The sequence below is a fragment of the Miniopterus schreibersii genome, assembly GCF_964146895.1.
Source record: "Miniopterus schreibersii genome assembly, chromosome: 19".
NCBI lineage: Eukaryota > Metazoa > Chordata > Mammalia > Chiroptera > Miniopteridae > Miniopterus > Miniopterus schreibersii.
The window spans coordinates 20,950,448-20,971,712 of NC_138119.1; the positions used below are offsets into that span (position 1 = coordinate 20,950,448).

The following is a 21,265-nucleotide window of genomic DNA, read 5'->3' on the forward strand; positions in this document are numbered from 1 at the left end:
TGTGAGTGTGTGTGTGCAGGACTGCCTGTCAGATGGTGAATTTGAACAGAGGCAGCTGTTGTCATGGCGATGGCAGGTTGCATCCCACCACCATGGAAACCAAAGTTAAAAAACTGATGTTAAGGCTGGAAGTCACATGATACATTTTTGTTTTGTTTTAAAGAAAGAAAAGGGGTTTGGTTTTTCAGTCTGATCTTGTTTTTTTAAAGGCGAGGTTGGGTGGTGAGAAAAATTGCAATAAGGAAAGTGAGGAGCTCATGAAATGGGCCAGCATGAAGTAGGCAGGGGGGTGGGCGTGGAGGGGAATACAGTGTGGACTTCTAGGTGTGCGGCCAGAGTTGTGCACTGACGACTGTCACAGGGGTTTCACCCTCCTGCTCTTTGGTAACGATGTGTGGTCTAACGTCTACCGATCAGCCCAGGACGGAGACTGGGAACCTGAAGTGAAGGACTGAGAAAAGAGATGGAAATGGGTGTTGAAGGTGTGACTTGCCCCAGATTTGAGGGTGGCCACACATTGATAAGTTTGGATGATTGACGTTGTTTTTCAGGAAATTGAAAAATTCATCTGTGGCCCCTTAGAACCTCAAGGAATACAGTTCCCGTGTTTATTCCCTCTTCCCGGCTAGTCTCCTTTGGGCCTCAGTGTCCTGCTAGGTCAGCCACAGGAGTGAGTGCAAGGAAGTCCCGAAGGAGCCCATCCAGACACACATTCGTCTCTGGGCTGAGGCCCCTTGGACCTCTGCTTACCTTTACCCAGTGTCTCACCTGGGTGGGCGGGGTGGAGAAGTCTTGCTGAGAGACCCTCTTGGAATCGCATCTTTTCATCTCGTACTCATTCCTGCTTCGTACCGGGATCTGGAGCACAGGTGACACAGTCTTCTAGGAAGGACAGCTGGCCCCAGGCCTGTTTGAACAGGGCTGGTTTTAATTTTCTTTGCAGTCTGTGGAGCGTTGAAGACCTGCCGTCCTCACAGGCCAGGGGGCAGATACTCCTGTGAGCACACCAGCCTCTAAGGGTGGTGGGGACGACCAGGAGGGGAGCAGGCATACTCTGGAAATGCTCATGGTGGCTAGAGCTGTGTCTGGGTTGTAGGCTCAAGGTCCTGTCTCTTTGCTATTGCTGGTCCTTTCAGGACAAATGGACGGTTCTCACAGCCCACCCAAGGGGAATGTGATCTCACCAGCATGATCTCATTGCTTTTCCATCATGGCCTGTAGGAGCTGGAGCCGGACTTCTGTGATGGTTCAACCCCTCCTGTTCTCAGGCCTGGCCTTGGGTGTGATTAATGCCCCTCCTAATCACCAGGAGAAATTGCATCAGAGCCATCAGCTTCATAAATCCTTCTTTGGGGACTGGTGTTGGGATGTATTTCCATAGTCCCGGGAGGTTCTGGGCCAAATGTCTTTGCTGTCTTCCCGGAGGCCCATTACCATAATTTTCTTTTAAATCCCTTATTGTGATGGGTCTCTTCAGTGTCAGTCCTGGCTGCAGCCAACCAGGCCATTCCCAGAGGTGTGACCACACTCAGATGCGTTCCCCAAAGCTTGCAGCCATAGCAGGCGCTTGAAGATTGATTTAGTTGGATAATAAAATGTGAGTTTGTGTGGCATCTTACAGTTTTCAAAAGGCTTTCGTCTTCTAGCATGATGTTAGACCCTGACCCGTTTGTATTTCTTGTTTGGTTCTGTGGGAGTGGCGGGGTTCCTTTCCCTGACCGGAGTACCATGTTGGGCAGTTTTCATGGTGAGAACCCTGGCTCCGGGTTTCCATGGCTAAGCTTCATTCTCCCCATTGCATTGCAGGTCTCAAGGAAATTCAGAGTCTTCTCATGTAAGAAAAGTAGCACGTTAGCCTTGGATGGCTGTCTTTCACTGTTGTTCATATTTAAGATGTCTCTCTGGAGTAGTGCTTGTGGGAGTCACACACTAGACAGGGCCCCTTCCCTATGACAGCCTTTGAGTCAACTCCCACTTATTCGAATGATATTTATGTGCAGATGAGAGAGGGGTGGAAAGACATGCACAAAAACACCCAGGCCATCTTCTGAGACTCTTCCATCTTTTAGGATTAGGGGTCCAAACGCTGGAGGCTGGGATGGAAGGGAGGGGGGAAGGAGACAGGCGTTCTTGTAAGGGGAGTGTTCTGGGCTTGGGGTGAGGGGCACATGTGGGTACAGGAGGCTGAGATATGTTTCCCCTGAGACTGTGGGCTATTCTAGACTCCCCAGGAATTTACAGGCAGTACCTGAGTGGCCATAGGCTGCTCCCCACAGAAGCATGATCTCCATTAGGCCTGGAGTCTGGGAGAGAGAACAGCATTCTGTCTGCCTGCTGGTCCCTGGTGGCTCTCAGCCCCTCTGAACACATTCAGTCTCCTTAGTGTTCTGATGTCACAGTCTCTGAGAGCTGGCAGCTGAGAGCAGAGGGCACCTAGGGGGTCTAGAGATGGATGTTCCCCCTGGAGCACCCAGATTTGCTGCTTGAGGCTAAGTTCTTCCCAGTGCTGTCCCTGAGAGGTGGTGATAGGGAGGCTGTTCTGGGCCAGGCAGAGGGAGGGCTCAGCTCCCAGGCCAGGCTCCCAGCGCTCTGTGAACAAGCAGAGCCACTACCACCAGTGTAGCCGGTGGGGCACCCTCTCCCTCTCCCCAGCTTTCTGTGCCTCAGGAAGGAGTGAACAAATGGCAGGTGTGCAGGCCAAGTAGCGCTGCTCAAATTAGCTGTGTTGCTAAGGAAACAAGTCAACCATTGGAAGGAAGGAGCTTTGGGTAAAGGAAATAAATCAATAAGTGAACCTATTTTTATCATTTCCCTAATGATTGCCTTGGAGCTGCTAGACAGGAAAGAAAGTTGGAAGACACAGTCCTCATTAGCAGGCTCAGAGGGAGAGAGGAGTGAAGGGGTGTTTGGGGAGATTGCCAGGGAAGTTTATGAAATGAGGCCCCTAGCAGCAGACAGAGACAGATAAGGGAGAGGAGGTGTCTTTGCAAGTTTCAAAGCACTTTCATGGCCACTTCCTCATGGGTCTGGTCCCTTTGTTCTCTTGTGTTTGATCCTCTGAGAAATCTTGCACTGATTTCTATGACCCTCAGGTTGGGGTGGGGTTTTGTGTTGGTTGGGTTTTTTCCTGAATAAATATAACTCTAATTGATTTTATAATTATAAATTGATACATGCTCATTATAACACTCAGATAATGCATAAAGGAGTAAAGAAGAAAGTGAAAATAACTACTTCCCTGAGAAAACTTATTTTCCTTCTAGCAAGACAAATCTTCCTCTTTTGTTCCTTTAAAAATTTTTTATTTTTACATTAAAGGGATCTTCTGTGCATGCTGGTTTCCTTCTACGAATAACCAATGTGCATACACAGGGCACAGTACAAAAAGTTCAAATGGGTAGAAGTGTGGAGAACGTACAGGGTGCCTTTTTTAAGCATACCTCTGGCTCTGGTTTCCCTGAGCTAGTCACCTATCAGTTGATTGCGTGATTAAACAATAGCTGTTGTGCTGGTCCCCGTAGGTACAGAGGTGAGTTAGACAAGCAAAGCTCCTGTCCTCAGGTTTACACACCTCACTGCTTCCTTAGGTCCGTTCGTTCAAGATCTCAAACCACAATCATTGTGGACACCAGGGAGAGATAGGCACAGAATGGAATGGGAATCACGGAATTCCTGGGCAGAGGGGTCAGAGTCCTGGACAGGTTTCCATCTACCGCATCCCACCTTTATTCTTTGAGGCCTTGGCAACCCGGAGCTTCCTGTGATCTTCCCAAGTCGTACCTTTGTCGAGCCTGTGAGGTACATTCCCTCCTCCCTTTGGAGACGCAGTAGAGCCCTTCCTAAGGGATGTGAGGTTCTGCGGGCAGGAGGAATGGGAGTGGTGTCTCTGAGTCAGTCCCAGGGGTGGGGGTGAGCAGGCGTTCCTGGCCTGAGCCAGTGAGTGACTACAACCCTGTCGTGATGGCTCCTCAGTGGAGCTGCTGCGCATGGGGATGCCTCCCATTCATTCATGCCTGCATTGCACATTGAATGAGCTCCTGCTGTGTACCAGGAGCTCTGTAAGCACTGTCAGTGGAGACATGAGCAAGACCACTGTCTCTTCTTTCAAGGGATAGTTGTTGGGGGGGAGATAAATATGAGGAGAAATAATAAAATTGCACGATGCAAAGAGCCATGGGGCACAGGGAGAAACCTTCATAGATGAGGTGACATTTCAGCTCAGTCTTGACATATGACCAGAAAGGAGGAAAGTGAAAATAACTTGCATGAAGAAGCGAATGCACCAGGTGCCCTCTCTTCGGGCTTTTCTTCAGAAAGAGAAGTGGGCAAGAGGATGGAGAACAGGGCTGTGAGGGAGAGTGGTGGGGGCAGGCAGCCCCGGATGTCCTCTCCTGCTGTCCTCACCTAGAATTTCTTCTTCACCCTTTCTTGCATCTAGTCCACAGGTACGCGCCACTCCCAGAGTCTGACCTTTGCTTCTGCATCAGACTCTCACCCTTTAATTGCCCCAAACGTGAATTCATCCTGAGCTGTAGATGATCTATGAGACCTAAAGGGACATACATCCCTCTCAAGGGTACGTGCATTTGAACAGTTTTCAAAATTGTAAGCCAAAGGCTCACTGCTCCGAATGGGTCTTTGAACATCAAACCATAGACAGAAGGTTGGGGGAATGGGATGGGGGGTTGGAAATGAGGTCTTATCAGAACCTCTGAATCATCAAACCTTCACCTTTAGATTCTAGCCCCCAGGCCTTAGGTAGTGCCATTCATTGAAACCTCTTGAATTCTCAGCCATCCAGACACACTGCCAGCCCCAGGAAATCTGGCTCATGAGCACTGGGGCCCAGAGCTGATCTCCTGCCCTGAGCACCCTGCAGTGGTGACACCATACCTTCTTGAGGCTAGCCCTGTGTTCCCTGACCGGCCTCATGCACTTGCACTTGGACTTAGGGGCTGGGTGAGTTTAAAGATCCTAGCAGGGAGCTGTATACTTAGCTTCTCTAACTAGGAAAATGCAGGTATGTGAGTGGGAGCAGGAGTGGGGGCCGCAGAGGAGCTGCAGCAGTCCAGGCGGCATTGCTGGGTGGAGGCCTTGGAGGTGGGCAGGCGCCAGGATCGATTCGCCTACAGGTCATCAGCTAAGAGCTCATTTACTTTTAAGTCTGTGGCTGTCACTTTAAGGTTTTCAGGGGAAGAAGCCTGAACCCTACAAAGCAATCATTGACTTTAGTCAGACCAATGAGAGCTCGTGACATCTGCAGCTTGAATGAGACAGGCACGTTCCCGGTCCCCCCTCCCAGCTCATGGGCTGGGCTCCTTGGTCCTGTGGAGCAGCTTTCTGGGCTTGCACGGGGCCTCACCAGCCATGGAGAACAGCCAGCTGAGCCCCACACTTTGTCAGCACTTTCATTAGGAACAAGGACAGGCCCTAGTTTCACTCCTGTCAGAGCCACCAGCCCTTCTCCCCCTACACGTGGGGACTGGCAGTGAGATCTGCCCTTTGTATTGGGGCTTCCCAAACACTAGGTTCCTGTGAACAGCATTCCCAAGAGAGATGCTCTGACCACAGGGGTAGATGGTGACAAGAGTTTGGGAGTTTGGTGTAACCAACCCCCTTTGGGGAGGCAGTGCTCACTGTATGCAGTAGTGTTAAAGGCTCTGAGAAGTCCTGCTGTGAGGAAACCTGCTTCACTTTACCAAGCCCCAGATTTCCCTCTTATTTGATCACAGGTTCCTAGATTACTGGTGTTTTGTGACATGCATTTCAGGAACACTGCCCTAAATGCTTTCAGCTTCTGTTGTCATTTGTCAGTGATCTGCAGGCATGCTCTTAGTTCCCTTCACCTATCATCTAGGCCTGGTGTCAGAAAAGGGCATGGAACCCTGGGCCACCTCTTCTGCCATGTTCCCATCTTCACTGTACCATCTGGGTCTGGGGAATTCTGGATGCCTGAACCAGGCCGAGGACAAGCTAGCCTATAAGGAGGGCTTATGGCACACCGGGTCCTGGTGTGGTCCCTGGTTGCTCTACGCCTGCTCCAGCTCTGGGTTACAGCCTGTGATGGGAGGGGGAGAATGAACATGTCCTGTGATCAGCGGGCAGTGGTGGCCCCGGATGAGCCGTGCGAGGGGTTTGTCCTGAGAAATGGGCAAGCAGGCTAGAAGAGCACCTGTGGTGGGTGTCTGCCGGCATGGTTAGCTCTCGGTCTCTCCTGGCACCCAGAGAGGCAAGGAGGAGGAATGGCTAGGTGCGCTGGGGGACTTCCCATGCAGCGAGGCTGCACTCTGACTGGGAGGGTTTAAACAAGCAGAGTGGGGTGAGGAGGGGGGCTGCCTCTGGGGTCCACCGAGCCCATCCAGTCTTCAGATCTGATGGCTGAGCCCCGTGAGGGGGTCCTGCGTGAGTGTCAGGGGTGCGTGGGAAGGAAGGATGGCCAGCTGCTGGAGAATGGGCTGTGACTCAGGGATGCATGGGGTGGCGGAGGAGGTGGCTCTGCCTAATGAGAATGGAAGTCCTCGAGGCTGGGATGCCCCCAGTCATCTCAGGCCCTGTGGCCTCCTGTTCTAGCACGGGGACTGGAGCAGCATCTACCTGCCTGTAGATGCCCTGTGCCCCGCCTCTCCTCGGAGGTGCCCTGAGTGCTCATTGCCATCAAGGTTCGCTGGCACTGATGTCATGATGGGGATGGGGAGGTATCGTGTTAGGATCAGCCCTCCTTTTGGCTCCCCCGAAAAGGCTCTGGGTCCCACATCTTACACAACCACCCTGATGGGTCAGGCGACAAGGAGAATGGTCCCTTCCTTTCCCTCCACGTTGCCAGATCAGCTGCTCCTCTCTCCTGCCTGAATTCCAACAGAGCATAGGTTGCTTGGCAGGGCCGGTGGCAGTAGCTGGCTTGTGTTTGTCACAACAATAGTTAAAGAATAAAATCCAGCATGCAGAGTGACTCAACTCGGGAGCCGGTGATTCCCTTGCTCTCGCTTTGCTAACAGTCCCCGAGCCTGCCGCCCCCTGGGCTTATGGCACAACCTTCCTGCGGGAGTCAGGATGCTGGCACTAGAATCATAATGCTGTTTTCTCAGAAAGGCACGGGGAGCCCCTCACCTGTCTTCAGAAAAATGCAGCAGGAAAGAAAGCCTGAATGTGTTATCCATTCATTTGTAGTTTGGTTCACCGAGGCCCCAGCATTGCCGCCCTGGATTCAGACTCATGATGGTGTGTCTGTTTTCTGTGGGTGTAGAAGTGTAGCAGAGAATAAGGTGGGCAAGGCAAGGCTCTCCTGGCCCTTTAAATATTCTTCTGGCCTGGATGGTGTGGCTCAGCGGTTGAGCACCGACCCAGGAACCAAGAGGTCACTGGTTTGATTCCCAGTCAAGGCACATGCCCGGGTTGTGGGCTCGATCCCCAGTAGGGGGTGTGCAGGAGGCAGCTGATCGATGTTTCTTTCTCATCAGTGTTTCTATCTCTCTGTCCCTCTCCCTTCTTCTCTCTCTAAAATCAATAAAAATATATTTTAAAAAATATTCTTCTGAATTGGATACTCACATGGAAGGGAGCTCACATGGAGAGAGTTGTTCCTTCCAGTGGTTCTTCTACTCAGGCCAGCAGAGGTTCCAGAGGCGGGGACTGCAGCTGTGACTCCCAGAGGCAGCAGCAGCCACACCTGTGTCCTTGCTGAGGCACCGGACAGCCCAGGGGTTTGCCGACCGGGAAGAAAAGGAGTCTGCAGTGGCGCCAGGGGCTCCTCCTCTCTTCCTTCCTTCCATTCTCAGCCCTAGCTGATTCCCGGACATGTCCTTGAATTCACTGAGGACCTGAAGTGTCTACCATATGTCTAACTATATTATTTATTGGCTCCCCCCCTTTTTTTTTCTTGGATAAGATGTGTTGTGTTTAGAGCCCAATCAGAAATGGTTACAGTTTCCCTGGCTAAGGACCGTTCGCTGTCCCGTGTACTAGAGTAAATCACGCCGACTGCACAGGCGCCGTGGGGGCTGATAAAGTTTGTTTTATGCGCACAGCCATCTAGGAGGCTGCGTCCCTCTCTCGGGTGAATCTGTTCCTTAACTCCTGCTTCCCACGCCGTTTGAGTACATGATCCTGGCCACCATCATTGCCAACTGCATCGTCTTGGCCCTGGAGCAGCATCTTCCCGAGGATGACAAGACCCCGATGTCCCGCAGACTGGTATGTGCCTCCCCCCTCTTGCCTTTCCTCCCTCCTCCTCTTCCCTGGGTCCCTTCTCCTCTGCTCCATCGCCTGGCCCCTTTCCCTCCCCCTGCCCTGCTGTGCTCTGAGGAACCCCATTGGGATACATAAGGGCAAGAGGACTGACCTTCGAACCCCTGCGCCCAGCAAGTTGGGGGGGCACTGCAAACGATGTGTAGTGTCTGCAGGGCAGCCAGACAAGAAGGAAGGGCCGGGCAGGGTCCATTCTCTTTCCTCTCTTCCTGAGGGACTTGCGAAGTGAGAGGAGAGAGGGTGGGCGATGCTCAGAGCCGGTGCCCTCCGCCCCTCGCTCCCGGCCCGGGCAGGTGTCCCGGAGGACAGAGGAGAGGTCAGGGCGGAGGGGCGGCCGGGCGTGCCTTTGCCTGCGTCACGAAGCACACCCTCCCCTGACGGTCCTCTGCCCCTCACCCCGCAGGAGAAGACGGAACCGTATTTCATTGGGATCTTTTGCTTTGAAGCTGGGATCAAAATCGTGGCCCTGGGGTTCATCTTCCACAAGGGCTCGTACCTCCGCAATGGCTGGAATGTCATGGACTTCATTGTGGTCCTCAGCGGGTGAGTCTTCTTCTTGTCTCTTCTCTGGGTGGGGGGGCCGTGGTGTCCCGAAGTGGCTGATGCAGCACACCCCGGGTGGGAAGAGGGGGTGCAGAGGAAAAAGTTCAAGGGTAAAATTCCCCCCTGGGGCTGGGCCTTAGGCGGCCGCCTGCAGGGGCCTGCGGGTCCTCTGTGGAGGTGCGTGTGGCTTTCCGAGGAGGCTCTGGAACCAGGGTCTGGCGGCTGCTGCTTCTGGTGTCCCATCCTGCGCTTGGCTAGCACTGAACACATTTCCCAGCTGGTCTCAGCCTGAGGGGCACCCCCAAAAGATGGGCCAAAAGATGTATCAGGTGCAGTGTTCTTTCAGAGTTGGCAGAAGACCCCAACCGTATCTTCTGAACTGATCGCTGAGACTCATGTTCGGACAACAGAATTTTTTATGATTTGCAGGTTTATCAACATGAGGAGGTATACAGTTGGCTCCCACTAATGTCTGATAAATCATTCCTTTGGGAATTAATACAGCACTACCACATCGTAGCTGACCCAGAGTCATAGCAGCACATTTATTTAAGTATCTGACACCTCTTTCCTGTTGGAAATGAATAGAGCATGCCTGTATTGGCGCTGATCCAAGGCCACTGGCGGCTTATGTGATGGGCCTTGGACTGGTGGTGATGGGCAGTCCTCATTGGGCTTTGTGGCTTCTTTTCGTCTTTGTGTCAGGTGGTTGTGGACCTGACACAGGGCGGCAGAGGAGCAAGCCCAGCCCTTGAGGGAGCCTGTGTCCTCCGTGGGTGTGGCGGCAGGAGGTGGGGCATGGAAATCCTCTTATCCAGCGGCCTGTCAGATAGGAGTTCACACCTCTGAGAGAAAGAAGAGAGTGGAGTAGAAAGGGAGGAGGGGAGAAATACGAGCCACCATTATGACTGACCAAAAGGGGAGGGGAGCAAGGTAGAAATTTCTTCCAGGGAATAGCCAGGGGTATGGGGTAGGTAAAAGTCTGAGAGGAGTAGGAACTTGGGAACGTTTGCATGTATTCATTGTCTCCTGGGATAGACAAAGTACTCGTATTTTTAACCTTCACACCAATTGCGATAAAATGAGCAGGTTGAAGGCGTAATCAACTGGAATTTACAAATGGGAGCTCATAGGCCGCCAGCTCCTCAATACAGGGAACAGATAAATAGATAGAGATGATTATTAATTTTGGAAAAACACCTGTTGCCTTACAAAAGGATTTTCTGAAGGTTATTTTTCTAAAATAAAATTCTCCATTTTAAATGTGAGTTCCTGTATAAAGATACAATTTATACGTAGTGTTTCAGAAGTACATGGTCATAGAAAATGCCTCACCACCTGGGTGATGTCTTATTATTTAGTTTTTCCAGCTTTGTTGGGGTATGGTTGACAAATAAAAATTGTATGCAGTTAAGGTGTACCATGTGATGTTTTGATATACCTGTACATTGTAAAATGATTACCACAGTGGAGCTAATTAACATATCCATCGCCTCACCTAGTTACCTTTTGTGTGTGTGTGGTGAGAACACTGGATATCACTCTCTTAGCAAATCTCAAGTATAAAATACATTATTATTAACTGTGTGACCACACGCTGTACTGTAGATCTCCGGAATGTATTCATCCATAGATGAAAGTTTGTACCCTTTGATCAGTATTTCCCTTTTTTCTTCACTCTCCCACCCCTGGTAACAACCATTCTTTTCTCTGTTACCATAAATTTGATTTTTCCCCCCGACTCCACATATAAGTGAGATCATACAGAATTTGTCTTCTGTGTCTGGCTTATTTCTTAGCATAATGTCCTCCAGGTTCATCCATGTTGTCACCAATGGCAGGATGTCCTTTTTTAGGGCTGAGTAATATTTTATTGTGTATGTAGCGTGTATATATACGCACACGCACACATACATATGCCCCACTCTCTATCCATTCATCTGTTCACAGACACTTGGGTTGTCTCAGGGTCTCGGTTACTGTGCGTAATGCTGAGATGAATATGGGAGTGCCGATGAATCTTTTCAAGATAGAGATTTCTTTTCCTTTAAATAAATACCCAGAAGTGGGGTTGCTGGATCATATGTTAGTTCTGTTCCTAATTTCTTGAGGAATCTTTATACTGTTTTCTACAGAGGCTGTGCCAATTTACATTCCCACCAGCAGTGCACAAGGGTTCCCTTTTCTCTACAACCTCGCCAACACTTATTGTTTTTTGCTTTTTGATAATAACTGGGTGATGTTGTAAATATCCCTAAAACCAATAACATATGCTATATAGTCAAAGGCATAAATAAGAATGTGAGTAATTGAGAAGTGTGATTCTGCCTAGAAGAAAAGTACTGTGATGTGTATGTATTATACGTTAAGATTGTGTGACTCCTTGTCTCCCTGAGTTCTATATGTGTCAGATAGAGCCATGTGAAATTTCCCATCTCATCTACTTATTTTTATTTTAAACTGTTATATGTTCATTAAAGAAAATATAGAAAATAGAGAAAAATCAAAAGAAGAAAAATATAGTTCACCGATTTAGAAAAAGTCCTGATTATTTTGTGGTATTTCCTTCCAGCCCTTTCATGCTATGCAAGCTCTCTTTTCAATGCTTGCAGTTTTTCTGCCTGTTCTCAATATAGTAAGAGCATATTATATATTACTCCATGTTTTTGTGAAAATCTGTACTGACTGATCAGCAGTTTGTTAAATAGATAGACACAGCGTATTTCTCCATTTTTGCAATTATTTGACACTTAGATTGCTATTATAAGTAATTATTTCAGATGCTCCAATGTGCGTCATTTCGATGTCACATTTTAAGAGGCACTGTGACAGGCTGAAGTGCTTCTAAAGGTGAGCCTGTTTTCTGGCACAGGGTCTGGGAACTAGGCTGTGTGAGGGAAGGTGGAGGACCGGACCCTTTGACGGGACAAGAACGGACAGGCGGGAGCCCAGCGCTGCCTTTGAATAGGGGTTGCCGTGTAGCTGAAGGAGTGGATTTGTGGGGGTCAGCAGGGCCCTTTGTTAGCCTGGCCAAGAAGTCCCTCTGTGTCCCCGCCTATGCGTATGGGGGCGTCGGTGCTGAGCCCTCGGCCAAGTCACTTGTCCCCTCTGTTCTCTCTCCACCCAGCCCTCACATCTCCTGTTCTTAGTGGCTCTTGAGACTTTGCTGGAAGGCTGCTCGTGTCCACCTGAGCCAACAGGACTTTGCGCCATTCTTCCTGTACCTGCTGCTTTCTTCCCTCAATCCACATGTGAACGGCTCGAGGGAAAAGGCTTGGCGTCCTGGGGCACGTTCTGTCCCACAGGACTTGGATAATTAGGTCCAGTCTTACGTGTACGTGGTGCTGCCATCTGCCACGTGGCCTGGCCTGTCAGACACACATTTTCATGCTGGAACGTCTCTGAAATCAGCCTGTGTCTTACCGCGATGGCGTGATGTAGTTTAACTGACAGCATCTCTCTTTCTTTCTTTGTGGTACATACAATCATGGGGCATCGTATAGCTGTTGGGGTATGAGGTGTGTAAAAGTTAGTGATGCCAGCCCAGGGAGGTGGTCAGCAGGCTTTGGAGATGAGTCACCTCGTGCTCAGAGACCACCTGCCTCTTGATAGCAGGTCCAGGGGTTGGAACTGTGCCCTCTGACCTGGGGCTGGTGCTTTCACCCCTGCCCCATGCAGCCCTCCCTCCAGGCCCCCTGACACCCACCCCACAGCTGTCCCTGCTGGCAACTCTTTCCCATCCCAGCGGCAGGCGTCACCTCACATTTTCCTCCTGTGCACAAGAGGAGTGACAGGTGCTGGAGCACGACACAGTGCCTGGGGCTTCTCAGCTCTCGACTTCTCAGCTCTCGGTGTGTGACCGAAGCAGAGGGAGGGCGGGCGTGGGGGGGGGGGTGCTGAGGTGTCACACAGCTGGCTTGGTGAGAGGCCTCTGTCGCTGACCTTTGCTAAGAGATGGGGCACCACACTCTGCCTTCACCTCTGACCCTTTAGCCTCTATTATTCTTAGGTCTGGAAGCTGTAGGAGTTCATGGTGCGAAAGTTCATTTATGTACAGTATTCATCCAGTCCTCATAATCCCCCAGATGGGATCTTGTTATTTTATACATGAAGAAACTGAGGTTCAGAGAGGGCTCCCGACCCACTGGGAGTTACTGGCTCCAGGGCTCGAGCCCATGTCTTCTGCTCCAAGCCCCTTCAACACTCACTTTCCCACCCCGTCAGTCACCTCGCAGCTTTCCCAGCTTCGTGGGTCTGTAGCTCTGGGACTGCACATCCCGCCCTCCCCTTGGTGCATGTGTGATGGGCTTAGGGAGGGCCATCGTCAGGCAACTGTTCCTGACCCAAAGCTGAGGGTTCAGGGGTGACCTGAAGACGACCAGAACTCCACGTATCCATCCTGTGACCCCTCTCTGTGGAACACAACTTTCTGGTCTGTGGTTAGGAAGGCACGTAGCTCTCGTAGCTCAATGCGTAAAGACTGGATCAGACGTTCTGGCTGGTTTCTTCATTAATTGGCTGGTTCATTCATTCATTATCCATCCATTCATTTAGTTAACAAAACTTGTGTTGTTCAATACTCAAGCAGCTACTGGAACCTAGACACACCAACGTTAATGCAGTCTCATTTCTTCTAAAAAACAGTAGGATTTGCCATTTTTTGACAAGCTGTGAGCTTACATAACACGATCTTCTCTTGTATTGGTAACAGTTCAGGAGATGCTATTTCTAAACATTTGTCAGGCCACCTGGAGAATTTGAAATAATTTTAAGTCATTATTGTGTATTAGTCTTAATAATAGGTCACAGTACTTAGAGCAGACAGGAAATGATAGAGGGGGCTGAGAGCTCAAAGGCCCTCCCAAGCCGTGGGTAAGAACAGTAAAGTGAGGGTGAGGACTGCGGCTTTCAACCCTGTTCGTCTCTGCAGCCCCAGTGCCTGGATCCTCGTAGGCACTTAATAGATGCTAATTGAATTGATTATTTGCTTCATCCCGGTTTCTCTCATTACCTGTGGGTTGTCTATTTCCAGCCCTTCCTTCCCCTTGGTCGGGCTGAGCCAGGCCGTATCTACACCCATCTTGCGTACCCATGACTTGGCCCCATTTGCTCACGTTCTGATCACTCTGTTAGGGAAACGAAAGCTGGGAGCTCAACCTTTAGGGCTGTAAGAACATTAGCTTCCAGTACTTGGGGCTATTTATGGGGTTTCTCAGTGTTTCCTCTTTGGGGTTGCTTCCTGGGTGATGGGGTTGTGGTGGTGTCAGGGCTGAATATAAAGACCCAACCTCCTAGATGTGGCTGTGGGTGGGGAGAGGCGTAAGGAGAAAGCAGCGGTGCCACATCGCCTGGCATTAAGCCAGAGAATGACAGCTGCCATTTATTGAACCACAGGCCAAAGACTACATTTTATATCCACATAAAAATATATGTGTTATTTCTAATCCTAAAATTCGTACTGCCGGGTAAGAATTTTTCGGCCTGATTATTGCCCATGCCAATTTTATAGATGAGGAGACCGAGACACATACAATTTCAGTAACTTGCCCAAAGTCAAGTGGTTGGTATGGTAAAGCTAGAATTTGAACCCAGGCCTTAAGTTCAGGGTGCCTTCCCTCAGCTACGTGGCCTCCCAAGCTCCATGATGTCACCTGTGCTACCATAGGAACTTAATCTTGTCTCCTTAGTTCCCCTGCACGTCTTTGGGTTCAAGCCACATGGTGGGAAGGCACTGCCCCTTCCATCTGGGAACTCTTTATTTTCAGCTGTGTGTTAAAGTGTTGGTGATATTGCAGAGCTACAGTTATGTTGGTGATACTGTTTCTTTTTCCCTCAAGAAACAAAATCAGCTCAGGACATGCTCTGCCACCAGTTTTTCCAGCTTTGCTGTACCCTTAACTGTGAGTACATGGGCTGGAGAGTGGGCAGGTGTGTCTGAGCCTGGGGCTCGCCCTCCTTCCTCTGCCAAGGCCATCACCCCAGGGCCCAGGCAGTCACCTGTCCCCATCCCACCATCTTCCTTCAAGTCCTTCAAGAGACATTATCGAGTACCCACAACATGCCAGGCACTGTGCTGGGTGTGGGTGGGCTGGGCTGAGTGCCTCCCACTAGGATGCCACATCATGAAAACCCAGAAAGGCACCAGCCTCACTTTGGGGACTTGGGGAAACTTCCCGAAGGAAGCAATACTTGAGTTAGGATGTCAGGATGGGCAGGTAGGGTTTAGCTGGACAATAGAGAGGAGCTTTTCTGGGAAAGAGTGCTACATGCAAATCCTTAGGGTGAGAGCGAGCGAGCTAACGGGATGCTCCTGGAGACTTGTGGAGTGAAATAGTGGGAGCTGAGCCTGGAGAGGTCATCAGGGGCCAGTTTAGCCTGCGCTGGAGAGCTTGCACTTCAGCTGGAGGACAGTGGGGAGCCACTGCAGGCTTTGAGCGGGGGTGGGGCAATTAGTGTAGTGCTGCCTGGTCTTCTTTACCCCGGAATCAACTCCGAGGAAAGGGCGTGGAAAGGAGAAGGAAGCCATTGCCGTATCCTTAGCTGCCCTTGGGAGAGGATGTGCTTCACCCAGCAGGCCAAGAGAAGACAAGGGACCAGGGAACAGGGGAGAGAAAAGGCCTGAGGAAATACTGCAGAACTGCTGGGAGCGGCCATGGCAGGGCCCCAGCTTGTCGCTGGTGGCACGTGCAGAGTTGTGCAGCCTGGAGCCTGCGGGTAGGAGGACGCTATCTGGAGCTAAATATACACCCATAGGTATTTTTAGAGGCCTTCTGTAAGGAGGCTGCCCTAATACACGAGTTCCCCGAGCAGCTAACGATCGAGGAACACACACTTTTCCTCCCGGAGCACAGTCTCTGGGGTGCTGAGAATGTGGGGGAGGTGTCGCGATTGCAGGCCTGGGGCCCCCAGCCCGATTTAAATCCCTGCTATAATAGTGTGCTAGCGCTTGGTATTTATATCGCACCCCCGTGCATCGAGCCCGGGAAGATTCTGCAGATCTGCCTTCCACTCACCTTCTCTGTTCTCAGTGGGCAGATCGGGGAGGTGGGGAGCAAGGTCAGGATGCAGTGGGGGGAGGAGATAGGAGAGCTTGCAGATGGGGAAACTGAGGCTGAGTGGGGCGATGTGAGGGGCTTGGAGCTGCTCAGAGGAGCCGGGTCAGTAGAAGGAGACGAGGTCTCCCGTGCCTTCATGCTGATGTTGGTGCTGTGCCAGTCCTGCAGCCAGGCTGCCTCTCCAGTCCTCTGTCCTGCAGAGCTGGGGCTTCCCCTGGCAGACCTCCGCCCCCTCACGGCTCCTCTTTCATCTCTCACTCCTCGCTGGGGAACACGCTGCTGCTCGCAGCCTCTCCTGCCATTGGAACAGTCCTCTTTTCATTGCATTTCCCTCCAGATGGGTGAATGATGGGAAAGACTGAGTTTAAATTTGGGATTTTGATTTAGGGGAGAGCTCTGCGCTGGTGACAAACCCTGCTCCTTCATGGAGCGTCCCTGTGAGGGGCCCCATTGGTAGGTGACAGGCGGCTGAGCTGGGATAGCTCCTTGGGTGATAAGTTTTCTCCTATATGTACTGTCTGTTTTCTATGTTGAGACTCATCATTGAGTCATTCAACAGATATATATCGAGTACCTACTCTATTCTAGTGTAAGACACTGGTGTTGGGATGTTTCTCTTTGCTGAAAGGCTGCTTCTTGCCACCTTGCTAATGGACAGGAGCTCAAGGCTGAGAGAACTGAGTGGGGGCCTGAACTGGCCGTGGTGTCAGCAAAGGGGAGGAAAGCCCGAGAGAGTGGATAGAGCTTCAGAACCCCCGGGTGTTTCTTTTGGGACTATTTTCTGGCTCTGCATTCAGGGTCACCTAAGGGAAGAAATTATGCCAAGGTGTTTTCTAAGACAGACCACAGACCTGGGCCTGGTGCTGTGAGTGTGTGGGGAAGGGGGCCACGGGGCTGAAAATTCCAGGGCCTGTTTGCAAAGCAGAGCCGGATACAGCAAAACGCCTGTTCTGTAGATTCACAAGAGAGAGTTGAATATGAAAAGGCGTGTTTGCATTTCTGTTCTGTGGGTGATAAACGTCTCCTCGCCGGGGAGAGGTTTGTGCACTGTGTCTGTGTGGTAAATACAGCCCACAGTTCAGCATAAACGTGTCAGTGGAGATGGGAGACGCAGCAGCTCTGTGTGATGTACGGAGCACTGAAGTCAGGAAACGGCAGAGGTGGCGAGGGCGGGGGGAGCAGGGCAGGTGTGGCAGGAAGAGAGCGGCAGGTAAAGGGAAGTGTAGGCCGGGCTTACTGAAACTTAATCACTGCCTTTAGACCTGGGAGAGTGGTGGATTTGTCCATCTTCCTCTTATTTATTATTTTCCACAGAAGAGAAAACTGAGGCTCCAGTGGCTAAGCCACTTATCCAGGGTGGTGAGTGGGCGCTGGATCCTGGTTTGTGTCACTCCGAATTCAGGACTCAGTTGTAGTTATGTCCCATTACCTCTGGCAGCGGGTACCCGCTGCTTGATGGGGTTCAGGCCACCAAGCTGGCGGTGTTAAGAAATGAGATTGGTTTTTATTCGGTGACTGCAATTTATATGCACAACTTACGTGGAAACTGTTTAATCTAGTGGACTAAATGGATTGGGAGGCCCTAGGACCTGGTCCCTACCCTGTCGTACATTCTCTCTGTGATACGAGGGGTTACATACACCATCTCAGCCTCAGTTTCCTTTATGAAACCTCACTGATAAAGGTAGCACCTGCACTAGCTACCTCACCAGGTCTTGTGACCAGCAAGTAGAATAATGACAATGCTGATGCCAATGGCGACGGCTCCCTGTTTTCCAGGATCCTTGCATGTCTTTTCTGTAGGTGGAAGCCTTCAGATGCCATCTCAGTACTTGGCATGCATAATTTTAAATGTAGAAACATAAAACAGGGCAGACATCGTCTCCACTTACAGATGGGGAAACCAGAGCTCGGAGGCTCAGTCACATACTTAAGGCCAAATAGTTCCTAAGGGGAGGGATCAGCATTTTAGGTCTGTTCTCAACAATTCTAAAGCCCGTGCTGTATCTGCTGCACAGCACAGCTGCCTCAGCCGAAGTGCTTTGAAAGACAAGGAGGCAACATAGCTTCCCCCACGACAGTGATGTTATGAAGATAAATGTTAAACTACACATAAAGCACCTGAGTGCCTTCGATAAAAGGTGTATAAAAATTGAGAGTATGGTTCCGTAGACCTCATTCCGAACAGTCATTTATCTCCATTAAACTTGCAGCCACAGAGACAAGTTTCACTGCAACCTTTTGCAAATTTCAAAACTGTGGTGAATTAAAAATTTTCATTAGTTGTCATTTTGTTTCAACACAGACGTTTACTACAAATTGAGCATAGAATATATCTTAGTTCCTCTTGGTAGTGTATCTAATTTTATCAAAACCAGTCAAAGCCTTCTACAGTTAACAACAACAACAAAGAAATTCCGAGAGGAGAAGTTGAAACAAAGGCCTTCATTTTTAACATTATCAATAATGAAAACAATATGCTTCCCAGATTCCTTTTTTTTCTCTCTTTGGTCTTCCCTGTCTTTGTCTTTGTCTTTGTCCTTGTCCTTGTCTCTGTCTCTGTCTCTGTCTCTGTCTTTGTCTTCTGACCCCCACTTCACACCCACACGTACAGGTGTCGGAGGGGTCTGGGTGTTACAGAGGATGGCCAGAGAGAATGTCCCTTTTGCCCAGGAAGAATGCCCGATCAGAAAGACCCTGCACAGAGCTCTGGTCATCGCTCTGAGGAGAACTAACAGGAGACACAGCTCTGACTGCTCCCCCTTGTCATTTCCTTCTGTCTCGGCTGCCACTTTTCTGTCGAGAACCTGGGCCTTGATGACAGTATGGTTAGGAGAGAGACTCAAGGCCGCGGCTTTTCTCCCTGGCCTCAAACTCGGGGACAGTGACTGGGAGGCAGAGTGACGGGTGTAGCTGCTTCCCACTTCAGATGGCATTTGCAGTAAAGAACCGTGACCTACGTCACTGTGGGGTCCCATGCATTAGGTGCATAGGATTAGTGTCCTCGAAACTTCCCTCTCTTCTTTCTTGCCTCCTCCTTCCAACACTGCCCTCAACTGTAATTTCGTTTAACCTATTGGAGCTGTAGCAAAACCCAGTCAGTAGACCTTACAGTCTAGCCCATTATATGCTGAAGATCCGCTAACTCTGCCCGGAGCCGAGACATCGTCCTGCCTTCTGGGTTCACAATCTGAGCATCACCTACTGATCCAAATAATGGGTAAGAAGTGATGAGTGTGTGGGCTTTTATTTTTGATGTTCAGCAGAGAAATTATTTTAAAAATGCTTTGCTGAGAACACCGCTATATGATTATTATTTTTCTGATAGAACAATAGTCAGAAGATTGAGCCAGCCCACATGCTTGTTTATGGGATGTGTCTCTTTTCTGCCCTCGTAGCCCATGACACATCATGATGAGTCTGGATCCCAGCTGAACCCTGGTTAATAACCACCATAAATGTAGCATTTTGTGATTTAGGGGCCCCTTCCGAGGAGAGCTCTGAGTGCTCTGAAATCCCCCCTCTACCCTGCTCCTCATTTGAAAAAAGGAAGTAGAGTCTCCCTCCAGGTTTCCTTTCTGAGCGGGTGTTTTATTCTCTGTTCTAGAGACAGGCCGCCCAGGTGGGTGCTTCACGCCTGGGCTCTGGCGCTAGAGATGGGGAGGTGTTCACTGCTCAGCCCGGTCCCTCCCGCTGACAACTGACATTCCACACCCTCTGCTCGGATGAGTGCAGCCAGGCCCTTAATGCGCTTCTCTCTCCTTCCTGCACTTTCTTTGTTCTCTGTCTACTCTCCCCAACCCTTCTCTGTTTGCACTTTCCACCCTGGTTCAAAAATAAAAGACTGGGTAGGCTGGAGGCAGGTGCCATGGAGGGGTGTGTGTGTGTGTGTGTGTGTGTGTGTGTGTGTGTGTGTGATGCTGGTTCTGATAGACTCCTTAGACTTTTGCCTATTAGAGCGACATTGACATCCAGCCCCTTTTCTCCAACAAACAAATCCAAGTTTGGGTGGGTCCTCCCTGTTGGGAATCTGATCGCTCAAAGTTGACCAGCTGCTACTGCACATACAGGAGGAACTTTCATGCTTTCCCCTCCCTCCAGCTGTGACTGACCTGAAGCCAAACTGAAGCTAAGCACCAAGAAGCCACCCAGGCATTCATATTTTAGGACCGCAGGCAGAGAGTTAAAGCAGGAGTGTACCTAAAGCAACACCTCGTCACATTTCAGTGGTTTCCAGTGTGTGTGGGCCATGGGATTCCCGAGCTCCTGAGCAGTGGGCGTGCCCGGCCGTGGCCACACCCAGCACTGGCTGTTTCCTGAGTAATGTTTCCCCTAAGTGTGTGCCTTGGTATCATTTTTCTAAAGTGCATGGGTGCCATTGTGATTTGTAAAATATAAATACATTTAAAAACATTGTTGAGTAAATGGTGGCTTTTTTTTTGTTTAGTCAAGCATACTGACTAAATGAATAATTTGGGCTTTGTAGACAAGCAGAACTGGTTTTATATTTCTGCTCTACTATCTACCGGCTCTGTGGTTCGAGGCAAGTGACCCAGCTTCTGTTAAGCCTCAATGTCCTCCTGTCTCTTAAAAGTGGGAGAGGGGTTAGTGGTGGGTAATATCATCTTTTTAGCAAAGTTGTGTGGGGCTGTATTAATGAAATAACTCCTTCAGGGGTAGAATGGGTCCTGGGTTTTGACATTAAAAAGGAGCCTCACACTTGAAGAGATAAGAACTGCTGGTTCAGGGGGACCCATTGTTACAGGTGAAGGTGCTGAGACCCAGAGAAGGTTTTAGGGGCTTGAGCTCCAGCGTATGTCTGGTGCTCTTGTTCCTGGTCCGAAGGCCACCGCCTGTGGCTAAAGCCTGATTTTAGTTACCTTACAAATCTCTGGCACTTGATCGGGTGTGGTGGGAAAGTAGAAGTTAGACACGGTGCACACACTCCTGAAGGGAGTGGCTGACCGTAGGAGAATATAATATATATAATACAAGGTAACCGTGCACAATGTCACCAGGACACAGTCTAGTTCTGGGTTGGGTGCTCTGGTCTCTAGGTGTGGCTAGAAGCGAACGATGCGAATTGAGCCAGTGACACCTGATCTCTGTCCAAGGTCAGGTGTCCCAGGGTCAGCCTTTGCAGTCTTTGTCTTTACCACTGATCAGAAATGGCTTCTGGGACAGCTAATTCTCTTCCAGTGGTTGCTGCGACATCTTTCCTTGATCCTGTGTGTATATACACCCTGTCTCATTTTCCCAACAGAAGATATATCTCATTCTCAAGCTTTTTCAGTTTGAATATAGATCTTGATTAGATGACTGCTATTTATAAAATATCTGCGTTGGCCTGGATGTCACTGCTGGTTAACGTCTGTCAAACTCCAGACAGAGGGTCAGGAGCCAGTTTCCGAGGGAAAACCAGC

At 50.1% G+C, this 21,265-nt stretch overlaps 1 protein-coding gene across 1 annotated transcript in view; it reads left to right on the top strand.

The window, feature by feature from the left end:
- The window catches only part of CACNA1E (calcium voltage-gated channel subunit alpha1 E), a 351,537-nt gene that overhangs the window by 124,314 nt on the left and 205,958 nt on the right, over positions 1-21,265 (top strand). The window contains exons 4-5 of the mRNA XM_081120447.1: positions 8,085-8,190; positions 8,648-8,787. Of these exons, the coding sequence (XP_080976573.1) occupies positions 8,085-8,190; positions 8,648-8,787 (246 nt within the window). The remainder of the gene's footprint in view (positions 1-8,084; positions 8,191-8,647; positions 8,788-21,265) is intronic.